The 23,922-nt window shown below is 39.0% G+C and overlaps 1 protein-coding gene across 1 annotated transcript in view; it reads right to left on the reverse strand.

Annotated features, from left to right (window-relative positions):
- Positions 1 to 1,151: 1,151 nt before the first annotated feature.
- GPR158 (G protein-coupled receptor 158) overlaps positions 1,152 to 23,922 on the reverse strand; it is a 190,858-nt gene continuing 168,087 nt past the window's right edge. The window contains exons 8-11 of the mRNA XM_054273612.1: positions 13,732 to 13,870; positions 9,662 to 9,767; positions 7,599 to 7,745; positions 1,152 to 6,845 (exon numbers count right to left, since the gene is read on the reverse strand). Coding sequence (XP_054129587.1) covers positions 5,394 to 6,845; positions 7,599 to 7,745; positions 9,662 to 9,767; positions 13,732 to 13,870 — 1,844 coding nt within the window. The 3' untranslated portion in view covers positions 1,152 to 5,393. The remainder of the gene's footprint in view (positions 6,846 to 7,598; positions 7,746 to 9,661; positions 9,768 to 13,731; positions 13,871 to 23,922) is intronic.

Genomic DNA, 23,922 nt, shown 5'->3' on the forward strand with positions numbered 1-23,922 from the left:
CATACGTAATTCCCTTCCCTTCTTTCCATCTCATGTTTCCATGACACCTGACAGCTTAACTCAGACTGTTCCCCAAATGGCAGCTTTCCAACCCAGGAGACCCTGGGACAGGTACATGTGAACACACACAGGAACCTACCTGGGCTTGCACATCAATAATCAGTCATTAAAAATCACCAGGCTGACAACTAAAAATAAACTAAGTGAGTCTAAACTATCTGTATTTATGCAGACATAAGAATGTACAGAGGTTGTGCTGGATTAAATGTTCATGTAGCACCATATTAAGCAGTGAGTGATTAAGGTGAGACAACTGGGTGATTATGCAAAGAGAATTATACTACTTATCAGCCATCTAGAGGTTAGGGATTTAAGAATTTTCTATCCACCATGTTCGGGGATCTTGATGGATTTGTCTTCCATGAGCCCATCAATGCTTTTTGAACCCATGATATGCACAGCAATCTATTAAAATGAGCTCCACAATTTATTCATGACATATGCAGAGGAAAAATTCATTTATTTTAAGCTGGGGCATGATGGCCACTCTGGGTGTTCTATAGTTCCTGCACAACAAAATCCAGCAAATTCCAGACTCCTAATTACCTTTGAATCATTCACAATTTTTTATAGGTCTCATCCCTCTTTCTGAGTCATCTCTCTCCCAAGGTAAACAAGTTGCACTTACACAGCTGCCATTCTCTGCCTCTCATCTTTTTTATTCCCATTCTTTGTATCTTTTCTATACCTGTTAGACAGACATTTGAGATGAGGAACTCAGGCATGTGCACACATAGTACAGAGGAGCTATAGGATTTTACAATGACATAGTAAAATGTGGTCTATTTATTTCCCCTTGTTTTCTAACATTGTAGTTACCATTAAATTCAAAAGAATATAGAATGGACTTTACAATTTTGACCTCAAAATCACTACCACTGAGCAAATAGAGCTACTTCCCTAACATAAAATCCTGAACATAGTGCATATCTACTTTAATGAAAATATAAGGAAAAATCCAGAAAATGATAATGCCATGATCTGATCATAGAAGCTGTAAAGTTAGTTACTTTGCAAGTTTGATGGGAAACCCATAAAGTTTGGATCAATAACGACTTCAGAAAATCACAACACAAAAGCCTGCAGACAGATTTAATATAAATGTGCTTTATTGCAGGGAAGTTACATTATTTACATGCTGCAACACATTACAACATAAATCTATCAAGTATTTCATGGTGGATGCTGTTGGTTGCCAGATAACATTGTCATAAGAACCACATTAGAAAGTGAAGAGACTTACAGCTTTATATACTCTACAACTTGGAGTAGCTAAAATTTTAAAAGTCAAAGGCAGTGTTTGCTCAGGCCTGCCTGTTGTCATATGCATGCAAAAGCCTAAGGAGAGCAAATATAAATGTCTTGTCTGGTTTCAGGTCTATGATGCCACCAAAGCTGATGATAGGTGTGCACTGATTTATATTTTAAAGCGCATAATCTTGCATAAATTATACAAGTCTAATAAGATTGGTATAAATCTAATTACTTATAAACCATGGCTTAGAAATGAAGGAGAAATGCAGCTTGCACATGCATTTAGAAGGACAACCTAGCAAATGTTTGTGACCTTCATGTTTATTGTCTTTTCTCTTAACAGATCTGCTAGAGAACATCTTTGTAACATCTTTACTCTAGAGTTGCACTTCTCTTGGCTAAACAATGACAATGAAATTCCAGAAAAAGACATCTAAGCAATCTAGTCGATATATGCTGGTGGAGAAAAATCTATGAAACACAAAACATTATTTATGTCTAACTTAGTATGTCTTCATTAAGCAATGCTTCTAGCAGCATCATAGTGCGATAGGATACTTGAGTGAAGTTTGGCCCCTCATTTTCTTAAAAGTAAAATAATTTAAGTCTCAATTGAATCTGTAGCCCAAAGATCAGTTGCTTAATAAATTGGGGAAAGCTTTTTTGTTTTCTAAAGGAAAGTTTTCCAATTGTGTCAGTCTTAGGGGATGTGACTACAATGAGCCTAAAGAACCACAACAGACAGTTTTTAAGAAGTGAGGGAAAGGGTCAAGACGAAAGAAATCTAAACCAAACAAGAATATACAAGCCAATGCCTTCCCTGGTTAACCAGCCATTGCTTTTTGCTTTCTGTGCAGCTGGGCTGTTTTACACCAGCCAAGGAGTGGCCTTTGTTTCTGTGTTTCTAATGAAGTTATCTTTCCAAACAGAAAGAAAGGGAAAGGAAACCAAGCAAGTACAGATATACAGCGGTGGCACGGACACAGTCATGCACGACGGGCTCGATCCTGCCGGGACTGCAAGGGGCAGTGGTGCAGTGTGGACATTTGCCAATGTGAGTCCCCCGTCCTCGGTGCTCGATGCACCCCTACAGGGCTCCTGCAGAGCAGGGCATGGGCAGTGTGGCCTTGCTCAGCTCTGAGATAAAGGATTGAGAGCCAGATGAGCAAGGGCATGAGGGCTGGTACCTGCTCCTTGCAACCATCTGTCTCCAAGAGGCAGTGAGTACATACAGAGATCTCCTTCCCCCATCCCTCCGTGGATGTCGCTTCTAACCTCACAGTCGGGCTCCCGTAAATGAGCCAGGGCAGCCTGCCATAAGCTGTCCCCTGTCCCAGTCCCAAAAACCAGTGCTGAGACTGCAGAACTTCCCTTCAAGGATAGGAGAGGTGTAAGATTTTCACCATTTCAGCACGTTTAAAATTGTGTATTTCTCCACACACAGGGTCAGTGTGCTCCTGGAGGCCTCCCAAAAAGCTCTGTTCCTAGGAGAGACTTCTTCCCATGGAAATTCAGGGTTATTTTCTCTCAGAAAAGCTGACCAAGTCCCACTGAAGCTGACAAGACAAGTTACAGACCAATCCCATGAGTGTCTAGGACTGGGAAGGGAGAATCTGAGTACACCAGGTCTAACCTCAACTCTTTTCCACACCAAGGACAGAGGTGGATTTGGGCTGCACATAGGATGCCAGTGGCCCTGTGTGTGCAAAGTGGGTGCATGATGTCCAAAGCACCCAGACTCATATGCCTGACTCCCTTTCATGGGTGGAACAGGGATTCTGGGTTGAAGGGTCCCAGTCAGATCTACTAGACCATAATTATGCCCTACAAAAGAGGGATGGGAGAGTCAGACAAGCCCGGGGTAGTAAAGACCTAAGTCAGCACATCCCCATGGTGGAACTGAGCACTATCCTGGATAACCAGGTTGGCTGGGGCAGTTCAGTCACTTAATCTGAAGCTAATAAGCAGAATTTATTAGTGAGGTAACATGTTTAGACAGCACCAAGACCTGAGTCAACTTGTCCCCAGCTGGCTCAGGTGTTGGCACATGTCAGGTCTGGGCTTAGCAGCGGCAGTAGGAAAATCAGATCCATCTTGATCTGTCAGTCTAGACATGCCCATAGACTCCTCTCCTTTTTAAAGGACAGAAAAATCCTCATGCCCAGGTTGTCTAAGTCCCTCTGCTCATTGCATTTTATCTTAAGCCACTTTTTCTATGATGCCACAAAAATCAGTTTATACTACATACGTGTATGTGCATGTGTGTATTAGATATGACATTTATATATATATATATTAAACATATATAAATATCTATTTTTATATATATTATATATATTAAACAACACATTCTTTTCAGTCATCCACATTTCATGTTCTTCCACTGAATCCCATCACTTCTCTCAAATTGCACAAGTTCTTTAGGACTGAGCTGTCTTTGTTTTGGAGTACACTAGGTACAGCCAATTCCTGTGAACAGCACTTTACTGGTACTGCATTGAGATGGCTGGGGCTGTTTAATTACTGCTGACACTCCTCAGAGGAGTTCAACAAGTCCTCAGGCCCTGATGGTGAACTGTCACTAAGACTCATAGTTGTGAATGGGCCACCTATGAATTAAGCTCATATGCACGATGAGGACTGTAGCTATTGCTGAAAAGTAGCACTGTATCAAACACCAACTTTTACTGTAAATGTACATATAAATTTAAAAAAAGTCAAAGCATTTTGGACAGTTGGAGAGAGATGCCATCATTTCCGTTCCCAGTATCGCTTACATTTGCATATGTGGGGGAAGAGTAATATTTTGGAGTTCTCACTCCAAGAGCCAATTTTTTGAGGTTTGCCAACAGGGGTAAACAGTAAAGTCTTGTTCCATAAATAAAATATCTCCCAGAGCTGTCTGGTGTTAGTAAAACACGATCATTTCTGGGGTATATTCATTGTCATTCTTGCTTGTCTTATTTAACAGGATAGGTTCAGTATGAAATACTGAACAAGATTATCACCATCGATGTTTAAAGTAAGATTTTTCGTCTCTTAGATATTTTCCAATTAATAACAAAAAACCCAGATAAGTTGTCCTACCAGTATATGCAGCTAAGACAACCAAATTTGCACTATGAACAAAGTCTATTAGCATTAAAAGGGAAGTGCATAACTTACTGCATATAAAACCCCTGAATAATACAGTATCAAACTATAAATATAAATAACAGAGAGTAAACAAAACAAAAAAAAAAGACTATATAAATTACAGGAAAGAAAAAACAAACAATCTCCAAAGCCCAAAAGAATTTCCCAATATGAATTATGGCTTCCACAGCCAGTGAAAGACTACTGCAATTCTACAAAAAACAAAAAGGTCTACAGCAGGTATTTTAACTTGCAATTAGAAGACAGTATCAGCAGATTGCATAAATATGTTGTTGTGTCACATAATATCAAAGTTATTTGCAAAAATTATACAATCTGGAATGCTTTAATATGAGACACAACAATGTACTTAAACACACAGTAATAAGAAAATGAAAGCAATCATTTTATAAAATATTCTTGGGATGCATTAAGTTAGCAGTGCTATTTAGATTAAATATGAAAAGTGAAAAGTCATCACTTTAATAAGCTGCTCGTTGGTACCCCTTTTTGCCATCAGGACATTTTCTGTGTCCCACTTCTGCTGGATCTTTAAAGTCCCAAGGGCAAGTTACAGCCAGTTACAGCATCCAGAAATAATTTGGTTAAGATCTATACTGTGCGTTTGTTATTATCTTATTATTTTTTCTTTTAAAGGAAAAATTGATTTCACAAAGGCAGATTTCTTTCATTGACACAGTAAAATCCTTGGAGCAGGGACCATATTCTGGGCACTGCTAATCACATTGTTGGCACTCAACATATAAATAATAACAACAATAACGATAATTTACTTTGCTTAACTCCTACATATTTGTAGTGCTGATTCCCTTGATTTAAGTGATGCTCCTTAGGAATTTTCAGATCCTTTTGGCCTAAGTCCCCTCTGTCTTTCTTGTTGTCTCTCTTCTCAATGTTGCTACTCTCCTCAGTCCAAAAGCCTCTTATTTTCGAGGTGCTGCTGTTTTATTTGCACTTATAGCAGAGGTGTTCAATAAAGTTACACTTCTTTCTGCTTTTGGTAAATCTGCTGTATCATACTCCCAAGGGCAGACTTCAGCTCGAGATGCTAAAGGTTGCTGTACGTAACTACTTGGCTTATGGGAGTTAGATGAAAGCACGTTTCCCTCAGAAGAGGTAATTTTTTTCTGTTCAGCCAATTTATTGAGGTTTTCCTTTTCTGCTGTTTTCTGGGGTAGCTCTTCCCGCTCTCCAGGATGGGTATTAGGTGTATACCTATTAACATTCTCACACTTCAGCCCAGGAGACACCTGGGACTTGGAATTTGACTGATTTTTCTCATTTTCAAAGATCTGCTTCTCTTGTGTCTCCTGAGTGGCTTCCACCTTCTCTGAACTCTTTTGATTTGACTGTTGGTGCCCCTCAGGTGTCTTCAGCTTATGATGAGTCTTCCCCTTTGGCTGGGAAGGGTGGTTTTTCTCTGGCTCTGAGGAAGCAATAGACACATGTTTTTGAGCTTTAGAGTCAAAAGGCACAGGACCAGGAACTTGGTCATATATCTCCCAAGGACAAACTTCTCCTATGTCGAAATTTTCCTTGTGTAGAGACTTACCTGGCCCTGTGTCTGGATTTGCAGGTGTCTGACTGACCTTTTGCTGTTTAATAATTCCAGATTTATGTGTTTTCTTTGTTTCCTCAGACTGGGTAGAGTTTTTCCGGTGGGAATCCTTATGTTCCCCTTTATCGGAGGCTGAGTGCTTTTTGGTGGCCTCCTTACCCTTCTGCTGAGATTTATGAGATTTAGTGCTTTCTTCTAGACTTTGTGTTTTACCCGTTAGTCCCAGAGTCTTTTCCTTGGCACTAGCAATAACACTGAGGGATTTTTGTAACACAGATGTTCTTGGGTGCAGAGGCTTCTTATCGGCACTTAAATTATGCGCACTTGCTGATTTGCACACCAAAGGGACCGATTCAGTAGAGACAGCTTCAACCTTTTCAGGAGCATTTTTGGTTAATTTGTTACCATTCAAGGAGTCCAGAAGTGTTTTCTCAGAAGCTATGACTTCTGCACTTTCTGTAGTTAAGCCATTTGGTTCTTCTGTTTGATCCCTAACATGATCGTAAGTGCTGTGGGACTTTTTTAAGGAAAAGACTCTGTTTTTCAAAGTATCTTCTTTTGGCTTTGAAGAACTTGTGGAATCTGGTGGGTTTTTCTTCAGTGTGGCCAAGTTCTTCACAGCACTGTGCTCCATCAGGTCCTTCTCGTCCCTGGAGCACTGCCTGGTGACTGTCTCAGGGATTTCTGTGATACGCCGCATTATCGAGCGCCCCAAGCCCTTTTTAGAGCACCTTTTTTTCTGGAGATGTGGATTATTAGCAATCATCTTTTTCCTTTTATAGATTTCAAGCTGAGCATATAGTTTCTTCAACTCGTCCTGCAAAGCAAAGTGAATGGCAAAACTAGTATTTACAGAGTGACTACAGTCAAACAAGCAGACTGACGAATGCAAGACCTATTGCTCTAGAAAGGGCATTAAACTCATTTCACTGTCTTTTCTAATTCTTGAATATGCCATTTCTCCATCAACTTGAATCCCATTTATTTTCCACTTAAAAAATGTTCAACTCTCATGCACAAACATGTTACTTTCCATAGCATGCACACTTCATACTCATTTATGCTGTTTCAAATTTCACAATGCTATAGTGTGTGCTTTCCTGCTGAACTCTATAGCTGCTTTTTGTTCTGAGAATATAAGGCCTTTAACCATGTAAAGTAAGAAGAAAGTAATTTTCTCCATTAATCAACTTTTAAAATTTTTATCTTTATAGTAACGTATGCTTATGTATGTGTTACGTACAAATAACTAATGAAACTGAAACCAAAAGCTGTTTGCACCTCAAAATAAATCAAAGAATCTATGTAAACTGAGTAACAGCTCTTGCTGAGGATGATTCCTCCTTCTTAGCCACCACTATGACTTTTACTACAACTAGTGATGCAGCATCTCTTCACCTAGCAAATACTACATGAGAGTTTACATGACCTGATACCACAATCCTAAAAGATCTAAGCTGGCATTTTCCAGCTGATATCTGCAAAGACAAACAAATGCATGCAAGTTGGAGTTTCCTTCTAGGAAAAAGTGTTCTTGAAAAGGAATGCTATTTAAATGAGATCTATGTACCCGAATATCTTCAGGATCCAAACTGTGTTCACTCCATGCTGAGTTGATACTGCTGTTCAGATAGGATCCAGACCGACCCATATCAAGCTCATCTTCATAAGCTTCTGTAGCTATATCATCTCTTGGGTTATTGCTTGAATGTGAAAACTGCAATAAGTATTGACAAAAAAATGCCATGAGTGCAAAAGTTTACTTCAACATCAGTGTAAGAGCTTACAACAGTTTTTGCGGTACAATGGCTCTTGTACAGATTTGATGTGATTCTCAAACTCAAAATGTTACTTAAGCTTCATTGGCTTAAGTAGTGTCCCATAGAGTCTCACTCAGTATTGTATGGAAGGAACTCTTATTAATGATTCCTTAACATGATAAATCTTAGAAATGTGCATAAGGAAAAAAAATTCCTACTTATTTTGATAGTTGTTTGAACCTCTTTAAATGGCATTTCAGTTATGCTGACATGAAAATAGACTTTCAGACATTATTTCTTAAAAGGCTGCTAAAACAGTAAGACACTATTTTTTACAATACAGACCTTAATAATCCTTCAGAAAGCAATTCTCCTATTTAGATCCTAACCTTGAAAAGGAAGGGGCAAGGAAGAAAAACAAAACACAAAAAACGGGGGAAAAAAAGAAAGAAGCTAATGAAAAAGCAGACAACTTTTTTTCTTCCATGTTTCACCAGGTCCTTGAATCAGGAGTTGGAGTGAGGTTGTCATTATTGTTTTGTTCATCTTGATTCACTCATCTGAATTTACTACTGTCCACATAGTCATCTGTCTTCAGGACTTCATGAATAGAACTAAACTTTGTGAATCTTAATTCTCTGAATTCTTTTGTGTGTTGGAAGAAAAGTCTGTGCAGTGAAACACAGATAATAAGCTAAAAATGAAAATGCTGATCAGTAGTTCTGAGTCAGCTTCAGAAAGGTCAACAAATTTTCTAGGCTAGTTTAAAAAGACACGTCTGAAGATGTGTAATATCTCTGAAGATATGTAATAAAGTGCATGAATATAAAATAGAAAATATAAGATTATTGCTAAAGACCAGAAAAGTAATTTAAAATAAAACAAGGTTATGCAGTATTAAGGCTGCATCAATGGGTCCTTAGTTATGACTGTTCAATGTACATATATTTGACAGTCACCAGCATACCCTGTTCTGACACACAGGAAAAAGGCAGGAATAGCAGCTTCATTAACCTGAAAATTCTATCAACCTGAACTGCTTAATGCTCTTTCTTCATATGTAGCTTTCACCTTTACTGCTATTTTGACTCTTGAGCTTTTGATTAATAAGGTTAGTCATTTTGAAACCCATTAGAAAGTCATTCCTTTTGCTGGGGTAAAGTCCTCAGGAGGAAGTTCCACTCCATTCCTGGGCACTGTTGCTCGGGACAGGAGGAGCCACTTGCACATCTCCTGCCCCTGGTGAGATGACACTGGAGCTTCCAGGAGGTGTCTGGGCTGCAGCTCAGGGGATTTCTCTGCCCTTCCCTGATCCTGCCCTCACCATCTCCCTGTGCCCCCACAGCTCTCCTGGCTCCCAGCACCACTCCTGGCTCCCTGCCATGGCCCTGTCCCCTCCCAGTGTGCAGCATCTGTCTGTCCGGGCTCTGACTTGCAAAGGGTTCTCCTTTTTCAGCCTGTAACTGCCTGGTTTAAATCCCTACCTCCCCATCTCATGGCTAGTCCAGCCTCTTGATCCCAGTGATTCTACACCCTTGCCTAAATTTTGTCTGTTCTCAGCTAACTCTAGCAGCAGCATAGTCATACAAATACCTAAAAAAAAGCACAATTAGGCAGGATTATTTCCTTCTTCTATTAATCATATCAACATTTTAAGTACTTTAAACTCCTAGAATTTTAAAAGCTGACAGAAAGAAACTTTGTTTTTATTTATTTTAAAAATAAAAACAATACAGCTTTCAAGGTAAAATAGCCAAATTTTACATCCTCCTTTTCTATCAAGTGCTGCTAGATTTACACAGAAATGCTTCTGCATGACAACATTTATCTTCCTCAGACTTGGCAAAAGAAAACAGACAGCAGACTCGAATACCTTAGGGATCAGAAGTAGCCCAACAGTGACTGTCACAGTCAAATGTGTGTGTGCAAAGAACAGCATCAGCATCCAGTCAGACTGAAGTCTTGAAGAAAGAATGAATCTGAAAATAGAATTCAGGGTTGCAGTTCACTGCATTTCTCCAGTGCATTAGATTTAATATCTTTATTATTCCTTAGGTTTCTTTTCACTGAATGGCCAAACACAACTGGTTTTGTTCTGTACTGCTTTCATACAGACTAAAAATTACATCCACACAACTTATATGCTAAAATTTCAAAACAACTCTGAAAAATAAAATCAACAAACCAAAATATAAAAAGAAACAACAGACCTTAAATTATACTGCTTATTCCATATTTCTCACTCTATTGAGCTGTCTTTTTGTTTTGTGTATAATGTCACAGTTTCTTTGCCTGAGTTATGGCAGCTTACATACATTAAGGAGCTGAAGGGATGGTTTTAGGTTAAGCACATGTACTATAATGAATTGCAGTGCACTTTATAAACACAGGATGTCCACAGATCACAGCTATTGAGTACAGCTGATAAGCCATCCAAGGGAGAACTGAACTGAAATGCATCTTAGCAGGGAGCAGAGAAATGATCTTTATAGCAGGACCGCCCAGCTCACTGCTGTGGGATCCAAGAGCCTTGAATGCTTGGAAATGAGTGTCTGAACTTGTCAAACAAAACAGTCCCTTGCTGAGCTTTCTAAAGGAGTGGTAGAAGAAGCAGTGCAGTTAAAGCTGAGGCATGCTTGGCTTGTCTGCCTTAGTGAGCTCCCAAAGCCAGAAGCAGTGAGCAGTGCAACGGATGAGCGGATGTACTGCTGGCTTGCAATTTCCAGGTTAGCAAAAAGCATTCAGAGAGAAATGACATTTGCAACTTATCCAAGTTCACAGATGCATTTTGAAGAAGCTTTTGTTAACAGAAATAGTCTGGCATGAAACACTGGCTTACATGCTGTAATAATACAGTCATAATTACTTGTTTAATACTTTGTAAATGCAATGTTTTATGAACACAACAAAATACCCCAATTAACTAATTCCAAGAGAGTTCCTGTTGCTTTGGGGTGTGAGAGAACATGAGGAGGCTTAGGCCTGAGATTTAGCAAACTGAACACAACTGCACTGATGAAGATGACATGAGAAACTGATGGATGTAACAAATAAAGAACAAAAGGTGAACAAAAGTTACAGACGGTGCTGTAAGGGATAGCAAGATTTCACAGGTGGTTAATAGGGAGTCATTTGAAAGATGGGCAAACTTCACAGGTAATTGAAGGACCTTTGAGGGAGCAGAACTTGCAAGGTCAGTGGCACTGGTGTAACCATATCAGCAACAGAAAATAAGATCATGATTACCTAGATAACGGCATCACGAATGCCAAATTTGAAGACAGATGCAGGAAAACTGTGACCAATAGGAAAAAAATAATGAGGGTTGGTTGTTTATTTGGAAGACAAGGATTGAGATAGATAGAGGATAAGGTAGGAGGGAAAAAGCATGGAGAGAGGGGGGGATAAAATGGTTAGTGACGTGTAAGCAAGTTGTCACTGAGCTCTGTACCTGACGTATCTCCCATCTTCTCATTAAATCCTTGTTATGTGTGATACCACTCTCTGCATGGTGCATGTGTGCAACTGATGAACAAGCCTCAGGCAGCACGTGGGTGGCCCCTGGGAAGACCCAAAGTGTCATCCCAGGCCCAGCTGCAGAGGAGGAACAGGACCAGGCAGTGTGGGACCTGCACTGGCCCCTGTGGGCAGCCAGGTCTGTGTGACTGCCCCAGGGGGGATCTGCTCAACCTGCAATGGAGCCAGCAGCAGCCAGATCCATCAGACACATGGCAGAAAGCACCCACATCCTGATGGCCACTGCTTTTGCTTAACCTTTAACAGATCCAGTCCTCAGATTCTGTGAAGGCTTTTTTGCTTCCTTTATGCTGGAGACCTTGACTGATTAAGGTATCCATGCCATACCATGCCTCTGAATGCAAAATCACATTTGAAGTAGCCATTCAGCCCTAGCAAAGACAGGATTTCTATTTGAATGAGATTTTTTCCATATAAATGTTGGGTTTCTCAGTAATATAAGAGCAATGCAGGAATTTAATACTATGATGATGTGAAGATAATCCAGAATCCTTTTTCTCTGAAATGGGGATACTTTCAAACAAAAAACAAAATGCAAACAGTTCAAGGTTTTATTTAGTGCTCACATCAATTTTCCATGAGCTTTGGAGTTTTCAGACTGGATGGCTGCCTTGTAAGTGTCCTTCAAGGCTCCAGTACTTTCTACTTCATGACAATTCAGGTATGTCATATAAATCTAAGTTTTACATTTCCGCCCTTTCAGTTGCATCCAGAACTTGGCAGGGAAGATAGAAGCAAAAAAAAAAAAACCAAAAAGGAAATGGATTAAGAGTTGGGCATGCAGAAATGGACATAATCTCAGGAGGGACTGTGTACATTTTTTTCAGTCTTATCTATAAACACTACACAATATTTCTTCAACAAACCAGTATATATATTAGACAGATGGGAAAGAATCAATACAAAATGTACATTAAAAAAAAAAAAAAAAGAAAAGAGGGAAAGAAGGAAGAATGGGATCAGCAGACCTTAGAGACCTTAGGCTGCAGGCACAGGATTGTCAATAAGACAAACTGAAAGACTTAATCCCTTTGTATCTCCTTCATAAGGGATGTATTAAAATGCCACATTTTCCCCTTTTCCCCTTTCTTTCATCCAAGGTTACTTGCCTCCTGTTCTATTGCTAAAAGAAACTTGGAGCCAACAAAAATACCTCTGAACAGTATCTTCTAACATGGCTCAACACACAGTTTAGGAATGTACATTAATGGGGGAAAAATTGACTGAGAAGCCATCATATTTGTAATAATAAACTCAAAAGTATTATAAGTGAATTTTACATCTATCAGGAATGAAAAGGAAAATGCTGCCATCAAATAAAGATTTTAAACAATAACTTTGCAGATGTTTGTGTTAGGGAGTATAGATTTTGAGTGTATGTGGGTGTTGAAATACAGGGTTAGGAGAAGGGGAAGGGAAAGAAATGGCATGTCTGAAAAATGCAGTGAACTGTATAACAATGATAAGAGAAAAGAGCACCAGGAAGGAACAGAGATGAAGGATTTGCTTTGCTGATGTTTAGTCAGAAAAAACCATGAAAGCAAAATAAAGAAGACAAGGAGAAATGTTAGTGCCAAGACAGACCAAGGAACAGAGAAGAGTATTTGAAGACTGTCAATGAAGTAATGTAAAAAAACCCCAAACAACTTAGTAGATAAAATCTCTTAGGAGGCAAAAGAAGGTGTGAAAATGTCAGAAGAAAGTCTTAAGAATTTTTACAGGATGAGATGAAACTCATGTTATCTTCCTCTTTTGCATTTCCTGGGACCAATTCATTTTTACAGGGCACTCGGTAGGAAAGCCAGATTTAGTAAATTTTCATGTAGCTCTAGCAAAGACCCTTATTCATTTGTTACTACCCAAATAATTTACAAGTATGAAATGCAGAGCTCATCACAGACTTCAGAAGAAACATGGGCTTTATATTACTGATACAGCATTATATGTGTAACAATTTTTTTTATGTCAGCATATAAGACACTATGCTTCATGCCCAAACCAGTACAATAATCTTAACACATAGCTGCAGCTCACCAATCTGTTACACATCAGCAAAGTTCATACAAACCAACATTCTTACCTGCTGTTTTTCTAGGGATACAAAACAGTGAGTGGTATGTAGATGACTGAAGACAGACAGTGGCATTGCTATACCTAATTTATCATATATACTGAACTTTGATCTAAGAAAATATCACCTAACTATAGTGAAAAACCCCCTAATTATAAAATTTCATATTCTTGGATCCCATGGGAACAGTTTTAAGTTTAGTAAGCACTTAATTTGCAGAAACAAATATTTGTAAGACCTTCCATTATGCATCCTATCCCATTCACCCACTCTAAGTTGTAACATAGGAAACCTGAAAGATAAATTGTTAATTACTAGATCTACAGATCACTTGCCTAATTGTATGGAATATAGCAGAGATAATGAGCTCATTGTGAACTGCAACAGCCATATAACGTGGCTCATGAAATGCTGATGGGACTGTCCGCACTGCATAGCAGAGATAAACACCCCACAAGAGGAATAAAAATTCAGCTGTGAGAAGAACAAAAAGAAATAATTTGCAATTAGTTTTATAGATGGAAGGAAATTTGAAGCACTACAGTATCTTCTGTATGTGTGAGTATCTATGCAAAGACAATACACATGTATATAAGTACACACATAGGCAGTCAAACTCTTTTGGATATTGGCACTGTACATGATATATTTGGTTTTAATTTTACACATCTTTTTCCACATCAGGAACCCTTGCATTCATGCTATTTCAGTTTACCAATTGACAAACTTTGAGACAATATCTAAAAATGTCTTGCTTGATTTCATAATCAGTACTACAGGAGTCTGACATCACTTCAAATAACAAGTACTTTTAATTGTAGCACTGATTCTTGTTACAGAGGCAGATACAGTGCTACTACCAGACTATATGCTTTTTAAGACAACACTTTCATTTCAAAGGTTTATAACTTAGATAAAACAAGACATTTTGTGTTTAAAAAATTCCTCTGTTCAAGACAGTTAATTCTGCGGGTACCCAAAATATGACAAGTCACTTCTGAGGGTCTAACGCACCTAAAGCAATGATGTGTTTCTTTTAGGAGAAAAATGAGTAAAGGAAGAAAGGAGAAAAAGTAGGGTGTCTGGATCAGCCTGAACAATTCAGATAGAGACAGCTCATCTGCACCCAGCAGTGCACTGACTCCAGCTTCCAGTGGACAGCCTGATGCGACATTGTTTGGACCTTGATACAAACAAGGTGATTTCCTAACCACCTCAAAAAAACTCCCAGAAAAACACCCTACAGTTCTGTCATGCTGTAGAGAATAGAGCTGGCGCCAGTCCCTTGCAGTCTGGGTTGCCAGTGGCTGGGAGTGTTTGAGTGTCACTCAGTAATGTGCAGGTCCTGTTAGACCCCTGCAATGCCAGCACTGCTCCAGACCAGCTTCAGAAACTGTGGTCCCACTCTTACTCATACAGTGATTTTGTCTTGTTGAATTTTTGCAATAGAAACTACACTTAAATGCAGTATGATAGAAATTAAATTATTTTTCAGACTTCTTTTTGGCAGTAATTTTTCTATACTGTAACTAAACCTGGTGATCAGTGGTATCACCCTGTGGAACTGGTCAGCAAATAATTACTGGTATGGTTTCAATAATGACACAAATGCTTGCAAACCCCACCATTAACAGCAGACAAAAATATAATGTCAGCACTGGATATCTCATTAGAACACATCCTCCAGATTCCTCCACTTTTAGTAGTCCATGACTGCTGTAACTTATCTATAATACATTGTTATACCATTTTGAAACTTCAAATATTGCTATTAATTCCAGCTAAAATCAATAAGAGACAAATCTGGATAAAATTAATTCAGTTACACGGATCTCTGTGCTATGACAAGAGCTCAGTTTGAACTCTGAACAACACTTTGCACATTTCTTAATGAAAAATACATGTCCTATCTCCAAGATCATATTTCTACTAGAAGACAGCCTTCATAGACCCAGCAGTTACACAAACCCAAACATCTGAAGGGGCATAATCCATCCATACTGCTGGTTTTGTGATCTTCCTCACCAAATCCTAACAGTAATAAACTTTTTGATCTTTTGACCAAGTAATAGTATGATTTGAAGCCTTACTGACTGTCAAAATGAAAAAAAAAAGTATGAATCTTCTGAGACTCTGTGTCCCAGTCTGTTTTGAGCTCAGCAGAAACACACATGCAGGTATGTTTTTCCCAAATTACTCATACACTTGGGCAAACTGGCTGTAACTTCCACTTCATTTCTAGAAAATTAGCTATGCTATAAATGAAGTCTATCATTCTGGTTTCTTAAAAACTCCTGCACAAAATGACTTACAAAGCTATCTTGATCCTGAAGTCTTTCCTGAACAAAACTGGAATACAAATTTGGCTTCAATAAAATAAGAATAAAGGTTTTTTACAAATCTTAGCGTTTGGGGTTTTTTCTTTAGGTAGTTGCCTCACATACGCAGAATAACGGCACTGGAATGTATTGCTCCTCAAATGACTGTAATTTATTGCTTTCATTGCTCCATAGTTATTTAGAATAAATTGAAAAGCAGAAAATTGTTGGAATTAGGCTGCTAAAGCCAGATCACTGTATCTTACTGTCCTGTCCTCTATGGAAACCCTTCATGCTAACACTGTTCAGCAGGGCTCCTCTAACATGCCAGACAATGCCTATTTCCTCACATTTTGCCTTTCATTCAAACTTTCCCTGCTCCTCAACATGAGCAGCAGAACTGAATAGATGAGCTAATTGTGAATAACAGGCTCACTCCAGAAAACTACCCATGGTCTGTTCTTCTTCCTCTTTCTCAGCTGAAGTGAGAAGAGCCCCAAGTTTGTTTGTGACTAAAAAGATCAGTTACAAGTGCTAACAGAGGCTGAGAGTGTGAAAAGGTTTGGCTTTCAAAGAAATAAAAAAAAAACCCATGTAAAATTTCATTTGCTGAAGGTATTCTTCCTTGAACTAAAGAGTGAGGGCCAAATTTTGCTTACTTTTAGAAGAAAAAATAAAACTGCTGTAATTTTGAATTAGTGGCTTTTGGTTGGTTTTTTTGTGGGTTTTTTTTTTTTTTGCATACAGAGCAAGTAAAAATGAAAAAGTCATACTTCCATCAAAAAAAAAAAAAAACAACAAAACCCTCACAACCCAAGCATTTTAATTAGCTAGGCTAAGTAGGAATGCAGGAAACATCTGATCTGCAGATCTGATTAATTCTGAAAATTTCAGTTTTCAGTTTTACAATCATAGTTGCAAGGAGTTCTTAAGACAAGAAGCAATTTCAAAGTATTAATATACTGGAGCATAACAGCAGTTTGTACCAGTCACTTTTAGAAAAGCTTTACATTTAGAGCAGAGTTGGCATTCCTGTCTGCAGATAATAATTACTGTGACTTCTGGTATGGAACATAAATACAGAAGAGCTCTTAAAACATAAGGTAAAATAACAGAGTTCCTTTACTTGTTAAGTCCAACATTACAATAATTTCATCAGCAATGACAAAACAGACTGATAGAAAACCAATTTATTATCTAAACCATTAATTAAACAGATTAAATGTATGATGTAAAAGCTGTGTTTGGGGGAGAAGTCAAACTCCTATAATTAGCTACAGATGGTTAGTACAATTTGCAACAAAAATCTGAAGGTGTTAAATATTTTTGCTGTATTTTTTTCCTACATGGCCTTTTTACATTTGCAACATAAAGTAAGGTAACATATTAATGTATTTATTACTGCAATGAATAACAAAGATATAACTGATAGATAGATAGATAGATAGATAATTGAGTATATCTGGCCACCATGCAGCAAGGTTCTAATGTACAATTCATCTCTCTCTTAGATTGCTTATGGGACACTAGTGACTGCTTTGCACCAAACATCTTTAATGGTCAAAATCTATGAAATGTGATATGAAATTCCTATTTGGCTTGCTGAATAATTTTCCACTAAAAGTCTGGTATAGAAAAATGACTTTACATCTAAAGAAATATCTTAGCATACTGCGTACCTGTCCAGAGCAAACTCAAAGCTCAAAACACATGATCTTGTTTCTGTGATTTAGCACAAGGCTTATAAATTATCCCATTTCATATATTAAGCACAAAATCTAAAAATCCTTCCTTTCCCCTTCTGAAAAAATTATGGAAACTCCTAGGAGAAAGAGCTGTCAGCTGTTCTCTGGACAGAAAATGCAGAGTCAAAACAATAAAACATAAAAGACTCTGAAAAAAAACCTTGCAGCAGTTACCCAATAATGGTCCAAAACAGGAATTCAGACTTGGGAGAAAAACTCGGATGGATAAGAGGTTAAGAAAAGGCACAGTTGCTTTAAAGGCATAAATGGATGCAGATATGAATGGAAGGTAGGAGATGAAAATGTAAAGTGACCTCAATATGTCATGTGCACAAATGAATTAGTCTTTAAATATCTCTCTTCTTAGTCACTACCTACTTCTTATCCACAGAACCTTTTATCTGGTCTTTGCATTATCTGATCAACCTGCTTAGTATAATTATTGGTGCTTAAAAATCAGGATTCTTCCTTGTCTTCATGATGCTGATTATGGTTTTGGAAAAGGAAGCAATTGGGAGCACTTAGCTTGATCACCCAACACACTGGGCCAGACTTGCCTAGTGCCTGTTACAATGCAGAGTGAGCCACGTCCACTCACTTGAGATCTTTTCAGGCCACTGCTCATATTCTGCATTTTCTGATAATGAAGGACAATGCTATATATCCATAGTTCGTGGTATGTATCTGCTTTACAGAAAAGGATGGACACAGGGTTGCTATTACTGACTTAATCAAACTTTCTCAAAAGATCTGGGGTAACATATTTTCTAGTTTTGCTAAACATGCAGTGGTCTGTGTTGCTGCGAGCAGAAGCAAATCCCCACGTTAATCCATTGCTGCTGTCACTCCTGCTATGCAGATGTCTGTACTCCACCTAATCAAGGCTGCCTAATGAAGAAGGCTCTGCAATTTGTTGCAAATGACATTTGGATGTCTAGTGAACAACAGGAAAGACTGCAAGGGGGAAAGTGGTCTAGCACACATGCACAACTGACTTCTAACTCTGCCTGTGCCTCAGGCTCATATTCTCATATTCTATGAATATGAAAAAAAAAATGCACTTGAGGTCCTCATTCAGTCCAAACTTTGCATAGTTTGCATTTTTTACAGAAGTGGGAGCATTTTTCTTGCTATTTGGGTGCCAAACACACATTCTGCTGCGATTTGCAGCAAAAATAATCATGCAGGGCTGTATTTGTAGCCAGTGAGACCATACAAATGTTGCAAATATATTTGACTAAGCTCTGTGACTGAGCCAAAGGCATTGCAATATGGACAACCATATTAAATGGACCACATAACCCTAATCTCACTGTGCCTCAGCCCTGCCTATGTAAAATGGGGATAATGCCACCCTGCCATTCAGGACAAGAGTGGAAATAAATTTACCCATATTTGTGAAAAGCTTAAGTCCTAAACTGTGTGTTTCCTTCCTGATATGGTCAGGAGAGGAATGTGAATTATTTCAGACTGTTCTGGCTGCTTCTCAGCACTCCTGGCCTGGCAGAAATGCCTTTCTCTTCATTCCCTTCTTCATGCCAGCCCCTCAGTGAAGATAGCTGTGGGCTCTCTGGAGCCAGGACACCCATTCCTGTGCTCACTTGCACTCTGCTGTCCAGGAGCTACTTGCAAAAAGACAGCCCTGAAAGATTAAAGCCCATTTTCATGGCTCTGTATGAAGCTTTATGTCTGACCACACTTACTTGTTTAAAAAGCACAACCACAGGCCAAAACCAGGCCACTGCTCCCCAGGGATGGTGACATTAAAGCTGTGACTTGCCTAAGTTCAATTGGTATTCTGAACTCTACACTCTTGGTAAAATAGTACTGTTCCAACAATTTTTTCCCCATGTTTTAAACTCTAATTACTGATTACCAGCCTACTTAGATCCATAACACAGCTACGACAACCCATCTATTTCTCCACCACACTTCACTACATTTTAAATCCCATTTACTGAGATGAAGGGAGCTATGGATCTGGAAGCACAGCTCTTCCACCCGTTCATTCACTCAGGGTGCCAGCTGGAGCTGAGCATGCACCATTTTAAAACTGGAAAAAAACTGTGTCCTCAATTGCTCCTGTGCTGCCAGCCAACGCAATCTCTTTCTGCATCGCTGTGTCCAATCTCCCACCTGGAGAGTTGCACCATGTCATAGGAGAAGCTTTTTTCTTCAACTGAAAGGATTTTCATATATTTCAATGAACTGTGATTACAAGTCTTTAGTGTTGAGTTATTCCCAGCAAATTATAAATTACCAGAGGTTTATCTGTCTCTCCCACCATATCTCAGCATCATTTTAATTAGCTATGCACAGCAATAAAGACAGCTATTTGTGGTATAAGAATTGATGGTGCCAGATTCAGACTTTTTTTCCTCCCAGAACTTCCAAGGCCTGTGGCTGTGAAGGCTGAGAGAGAAGCGTGGTGCCCTTGGGCTGGTGGGAGGCACAGCATACTCTGTCCCTGTCACAAGACTGATGCAAGGGCCATGCAGACCATGGTCTGTGTGTCCCATGGCTTCAGGGTACCCTAGAGATGGCTTTTGCTGGCAGTGGAGACATATCCACTGACTTGAGTGTGAGCAACAGACCTAGGAGTCTCACTGCCATTCTCGGGTCTCTAGGAACTCCTCTAATTTTTGCACTTCTTTTAGCCCTTATACTCAAGCATTTTCTTAATTCCTCTAGAATTAAGGCTGTCCTGCCTCATGACTTCCACACCTCACTGTTTTCACTAAAGTCAGCTGGACACTCTTCTTGCCTCCACGTGCCCCATCAACCTCTTTGCTTGTGTGTGGATGAAGGAGGGAGAACAGGATCAGCTGAAAACTGGCCGAGTGTGGGGCCTCTTCTCTCACATCTTAAAGAGGATGCAAGCAAATGCCAATGGCATCCGAAGTACCTAAAGTGTGGAAAGGTTTGCAGCAGTACCAGTAGTGGACTCCAAAAAGAGTGGGGCAAAGACAAGAGGAAGTCAGAACACCTTCCAGCCTCTCCCAAACCACAGGGGACTTGCAGGAGAAACTAAATATGGCATTCACCAACACATAAACATGTGGCCCAGGCAACACAAACATGATTTCCTGGGCAGAAATACTTTGTATGAATCATGCCTAAGTAAAGGATATGGGATTTCACCTATCATATAACAGGTAACAAGAGAAAGCAATGTTTCTGCATGGGGTAATGCAACCCAGACTGCTGAACCTGGGGGCTCCAGCAGCATTCCCCATCTTCGGTGCTGTCCCTCATCCTCTTCCAGATTTACCTTATCCTAGAGATGAGTGCCATAAAACTGCACACAGTGTGGTGCTGTGGACTGTGGAAGGACTGCTGAAGAGGGGTGCAGGGTGCCAGGACGAGAGGTTTACAAGCAGAAAAGAGACAGAGCTGAAGGTACTTTGCAAAACACTGTTCTTTTTCTATTTCTGCTGTAAACATTTTATACATCCCTGGTTTTATCACTTAGAGTAAGCTTTTCACAAGTGATTACTATTTTTACATGATATATTTTTTGAGTATCTAATGTGAGAAATGAAGCCAGATCCACACCAGTGCTGAATTCTAAGCACCTCCTGGTTGTGCTTTCCACAGAGGAGGCTATGAACAGTACTCTGAAAAACCAGTCCCTCCATGTCTCAAGACAGACACTGAAAATGGATAATTTTGGCTTTAATCTTTGTACATTGATGTTAAGGGGAGCATGTTTAAAAATGCCCATTTGGAAATGAACAGTTCTTTATTCATTGCATGCTCTGAGCAACACACCCCAAATATGGCATAGGGCCACATCAAATGGGGATAACAAAAAGAAATAATAATCACTCATTCACTGAATGCAGCAGAGGGCCTGTAGAAAATTTAATAAAAGGGCCTCATAAGGACGTATTACAATGCCCTAGCTCAAAACTGTACAGACAGTCTTGATGCCCAGTTTGTCAGAGCCTGTCCTGGCACCTCATGACCTCGTTAGACACAAAGATTATGTATGTCCAGTATCAACAAATGAACAGTGGTAGTGGACTGTTCTTCTGGGAATGGTCCAAAAATACTCATTTTGTTCCTTTTCCTGGCTGAATTACTGAAAGCATGCAGTCAGTAATTATGAGGAAGTTTCATATTTGAAACCTTCCTGATACCCAAGATCCAAAGCATGAGCTACAGATGTGAGGGCCACGGTACTAGCTCAGCACAGAGGAGCAGCACTGCTCCTGCCAGCCAGAAATCAAACAGTGCAGAGGAAAAACATCTCCCTGTGCTAAGTTAATACCTGTCATTCACTTCTGTCTAAATAAACACACAGAATGTATGGGGCATTTTTAAAAACTTGCCTTTCCATTTGGGGTGAAACTGGCCCTGCTGAAGTCAGGAACATTCACCTCTCAAGATTTCACCTCTGCCTTTTGTTTGTGCTTGTGCATGCATGTTTATCTCTCTGCCTGCCTTTGTCTCCTCCCTGGGGCTTTGTTCATTAAACTTATTATATTGTCTCTCTTTCCAGTTTCTGGGAAGCTCTCTTAAATCCTGGAACAATATCTGTTACACTTATAGGATGTTTTCCCCTCAGGATAAAGAACAGTAGTTTGATTTGTGACACTGCAAGCCCGTAGGTAGCAGAAGTTTATCACTTGGAGTTGTTTTCTAAGTCAAAATCTGACAGTGACAGGCAGAGGTATAGAATATATTCAGGCCATAAGAAAAAGGCTTTGTGGGTGAGTATTTTCAAGGCCTCAGGTCTTTCTCTGCAATCTCAGACTGTCAACCATGCCATGGATTTTCAATGAGACTGATGCCCTGACCTTGAAAGCGATGCAGAAACTAACACACAGGAAATAAAACAATAAGGCAAGTAGCAAATAAGCTACTCACAAGTATCCAACCCTAAGGCAAATACACACTAACTTACAAACTCAAAGGAAAATACACATTAACTTTACATTATGTAGATAAAGTAAGATTTACTGAATGCTAATTTTTCTCACCAGCATATCACAGAGTACAGAGGCAATGCTAGAATCAGTGATAACCATTGTGTGTAAGTCCCTACATCTCTCACAGAGACCATCCTCTTAGACTTAATGGAAATGTAAATATAAAACATTCACTGTAATAAAAGTCTCCGGAGATAGAGTCTAAGTAGCATGATTAGTATGGAAAATGCTTCATAAATCCCAATTCCAATAATCTCTGGTAGCATAAAGGATTCATCTCATTATGACTTTCTAGCAGAGCCTTGTTAATTCTCACTTCACTAATCTGTGACCTTGAAAATTTCCTGTCTGCATTTCAGTGAAGTGTTGACAGCTGAGTGAAATAGGGAAGTGTTCCAGCAAGGGCTACAAGTGACAGAATATATTGCAAAACACTCACTAGATTTATATAAAATACTGTGCCTGAAAAAATTAAATTAAATAACAAGTCTTTAATCAATTACCACTCACCATTTTTATTTTAGCATTTGAAATCAAATAGCTGGATCTATCAATTAATTCATTACATATTATATTTTGCAAGGCTGCTAACACAGGAATAAAAGGAATTCTGTCTTAAGGATATTACCTCTGACCCATTTCTGAGATGAAGTATCTAAGTTTCGGACTAGTTCCTACTGACTGCAAGCTTTTGAGGCTGCTATTAGCAATAAAAATATTGAAGTCACATGCACACACACACACACACACACACACACACATATATATATATATACCACACATGTTACTACAGTCTTGTAGGTGCACATCTCTTGGTACCACTAATATGACTGCATAGTTTACTGAAGAGTTGCATAACTCTGTTTATGAGGTAGTGTGGGAAAGAAGACAAAATGACTGAACAAAAGAAATTCTGCCCTATTTTCCAGGCTTGAGAGCTCACTTTGCTTCTAGTACCCCTGAGTGTATTTTGAAAAACATTAAAAATTCCTCTAAATGTAAACATACCTTAAAAAACAACCCTTACTTTTTTTTCAATACTTTGCAGACAGCAACTTAATTAATTTTTTGCCAAAATAGACAATTGATCAGAATTGGGTATTAAGATCTGAATTGTTAATCACTAATCAGCAGAATTATAAAACCCAGAGACTAAAAACATTTGTTGTCATTATTCAAAAACCACCGCTATCAAAATATTAATAAAACTACAGTGTCAAATACACCAAAATTTTGATCCAAAATAGTGCAGATGACATCATCAAGTGTTGCGCATTTAATTCTTTTTTGTTAATTTTACAACATCTCTGCCAATACTTCTATTTTATTACTGCAAAGTACATCCCCCAAAAGCACCCAAATTGAGAGGCATCTCAAAACATGCTCCTTTCTACTCTTCTCTGCATGGTTTGCCAGTGAGCAGATTGACAGATGGGGTACCCCTGTGCCTGACTGCCTCTGAGATCTTACGGAAAGGAGAGGAAAGCAGAGCACAGGGACACCTTGGAGCCATGGAAGCTCCTCTGTGA

Source organism: Melozone crissalis, unplaced genomic scaffold (genome assembly GCF_028551555.1).
Source record: "Melozone crissalis strain CALT ecotype California unplaced genomic scaffold, PUWL_Pcris_2 ptg000016l_1, whole genome shotgun sequence".
Lineage (NCBI taxonomy): Eukaryota > Metazoa > Chordata > Aves > Passeriformes > Passerellidae > Melozone > Melozone crissalis.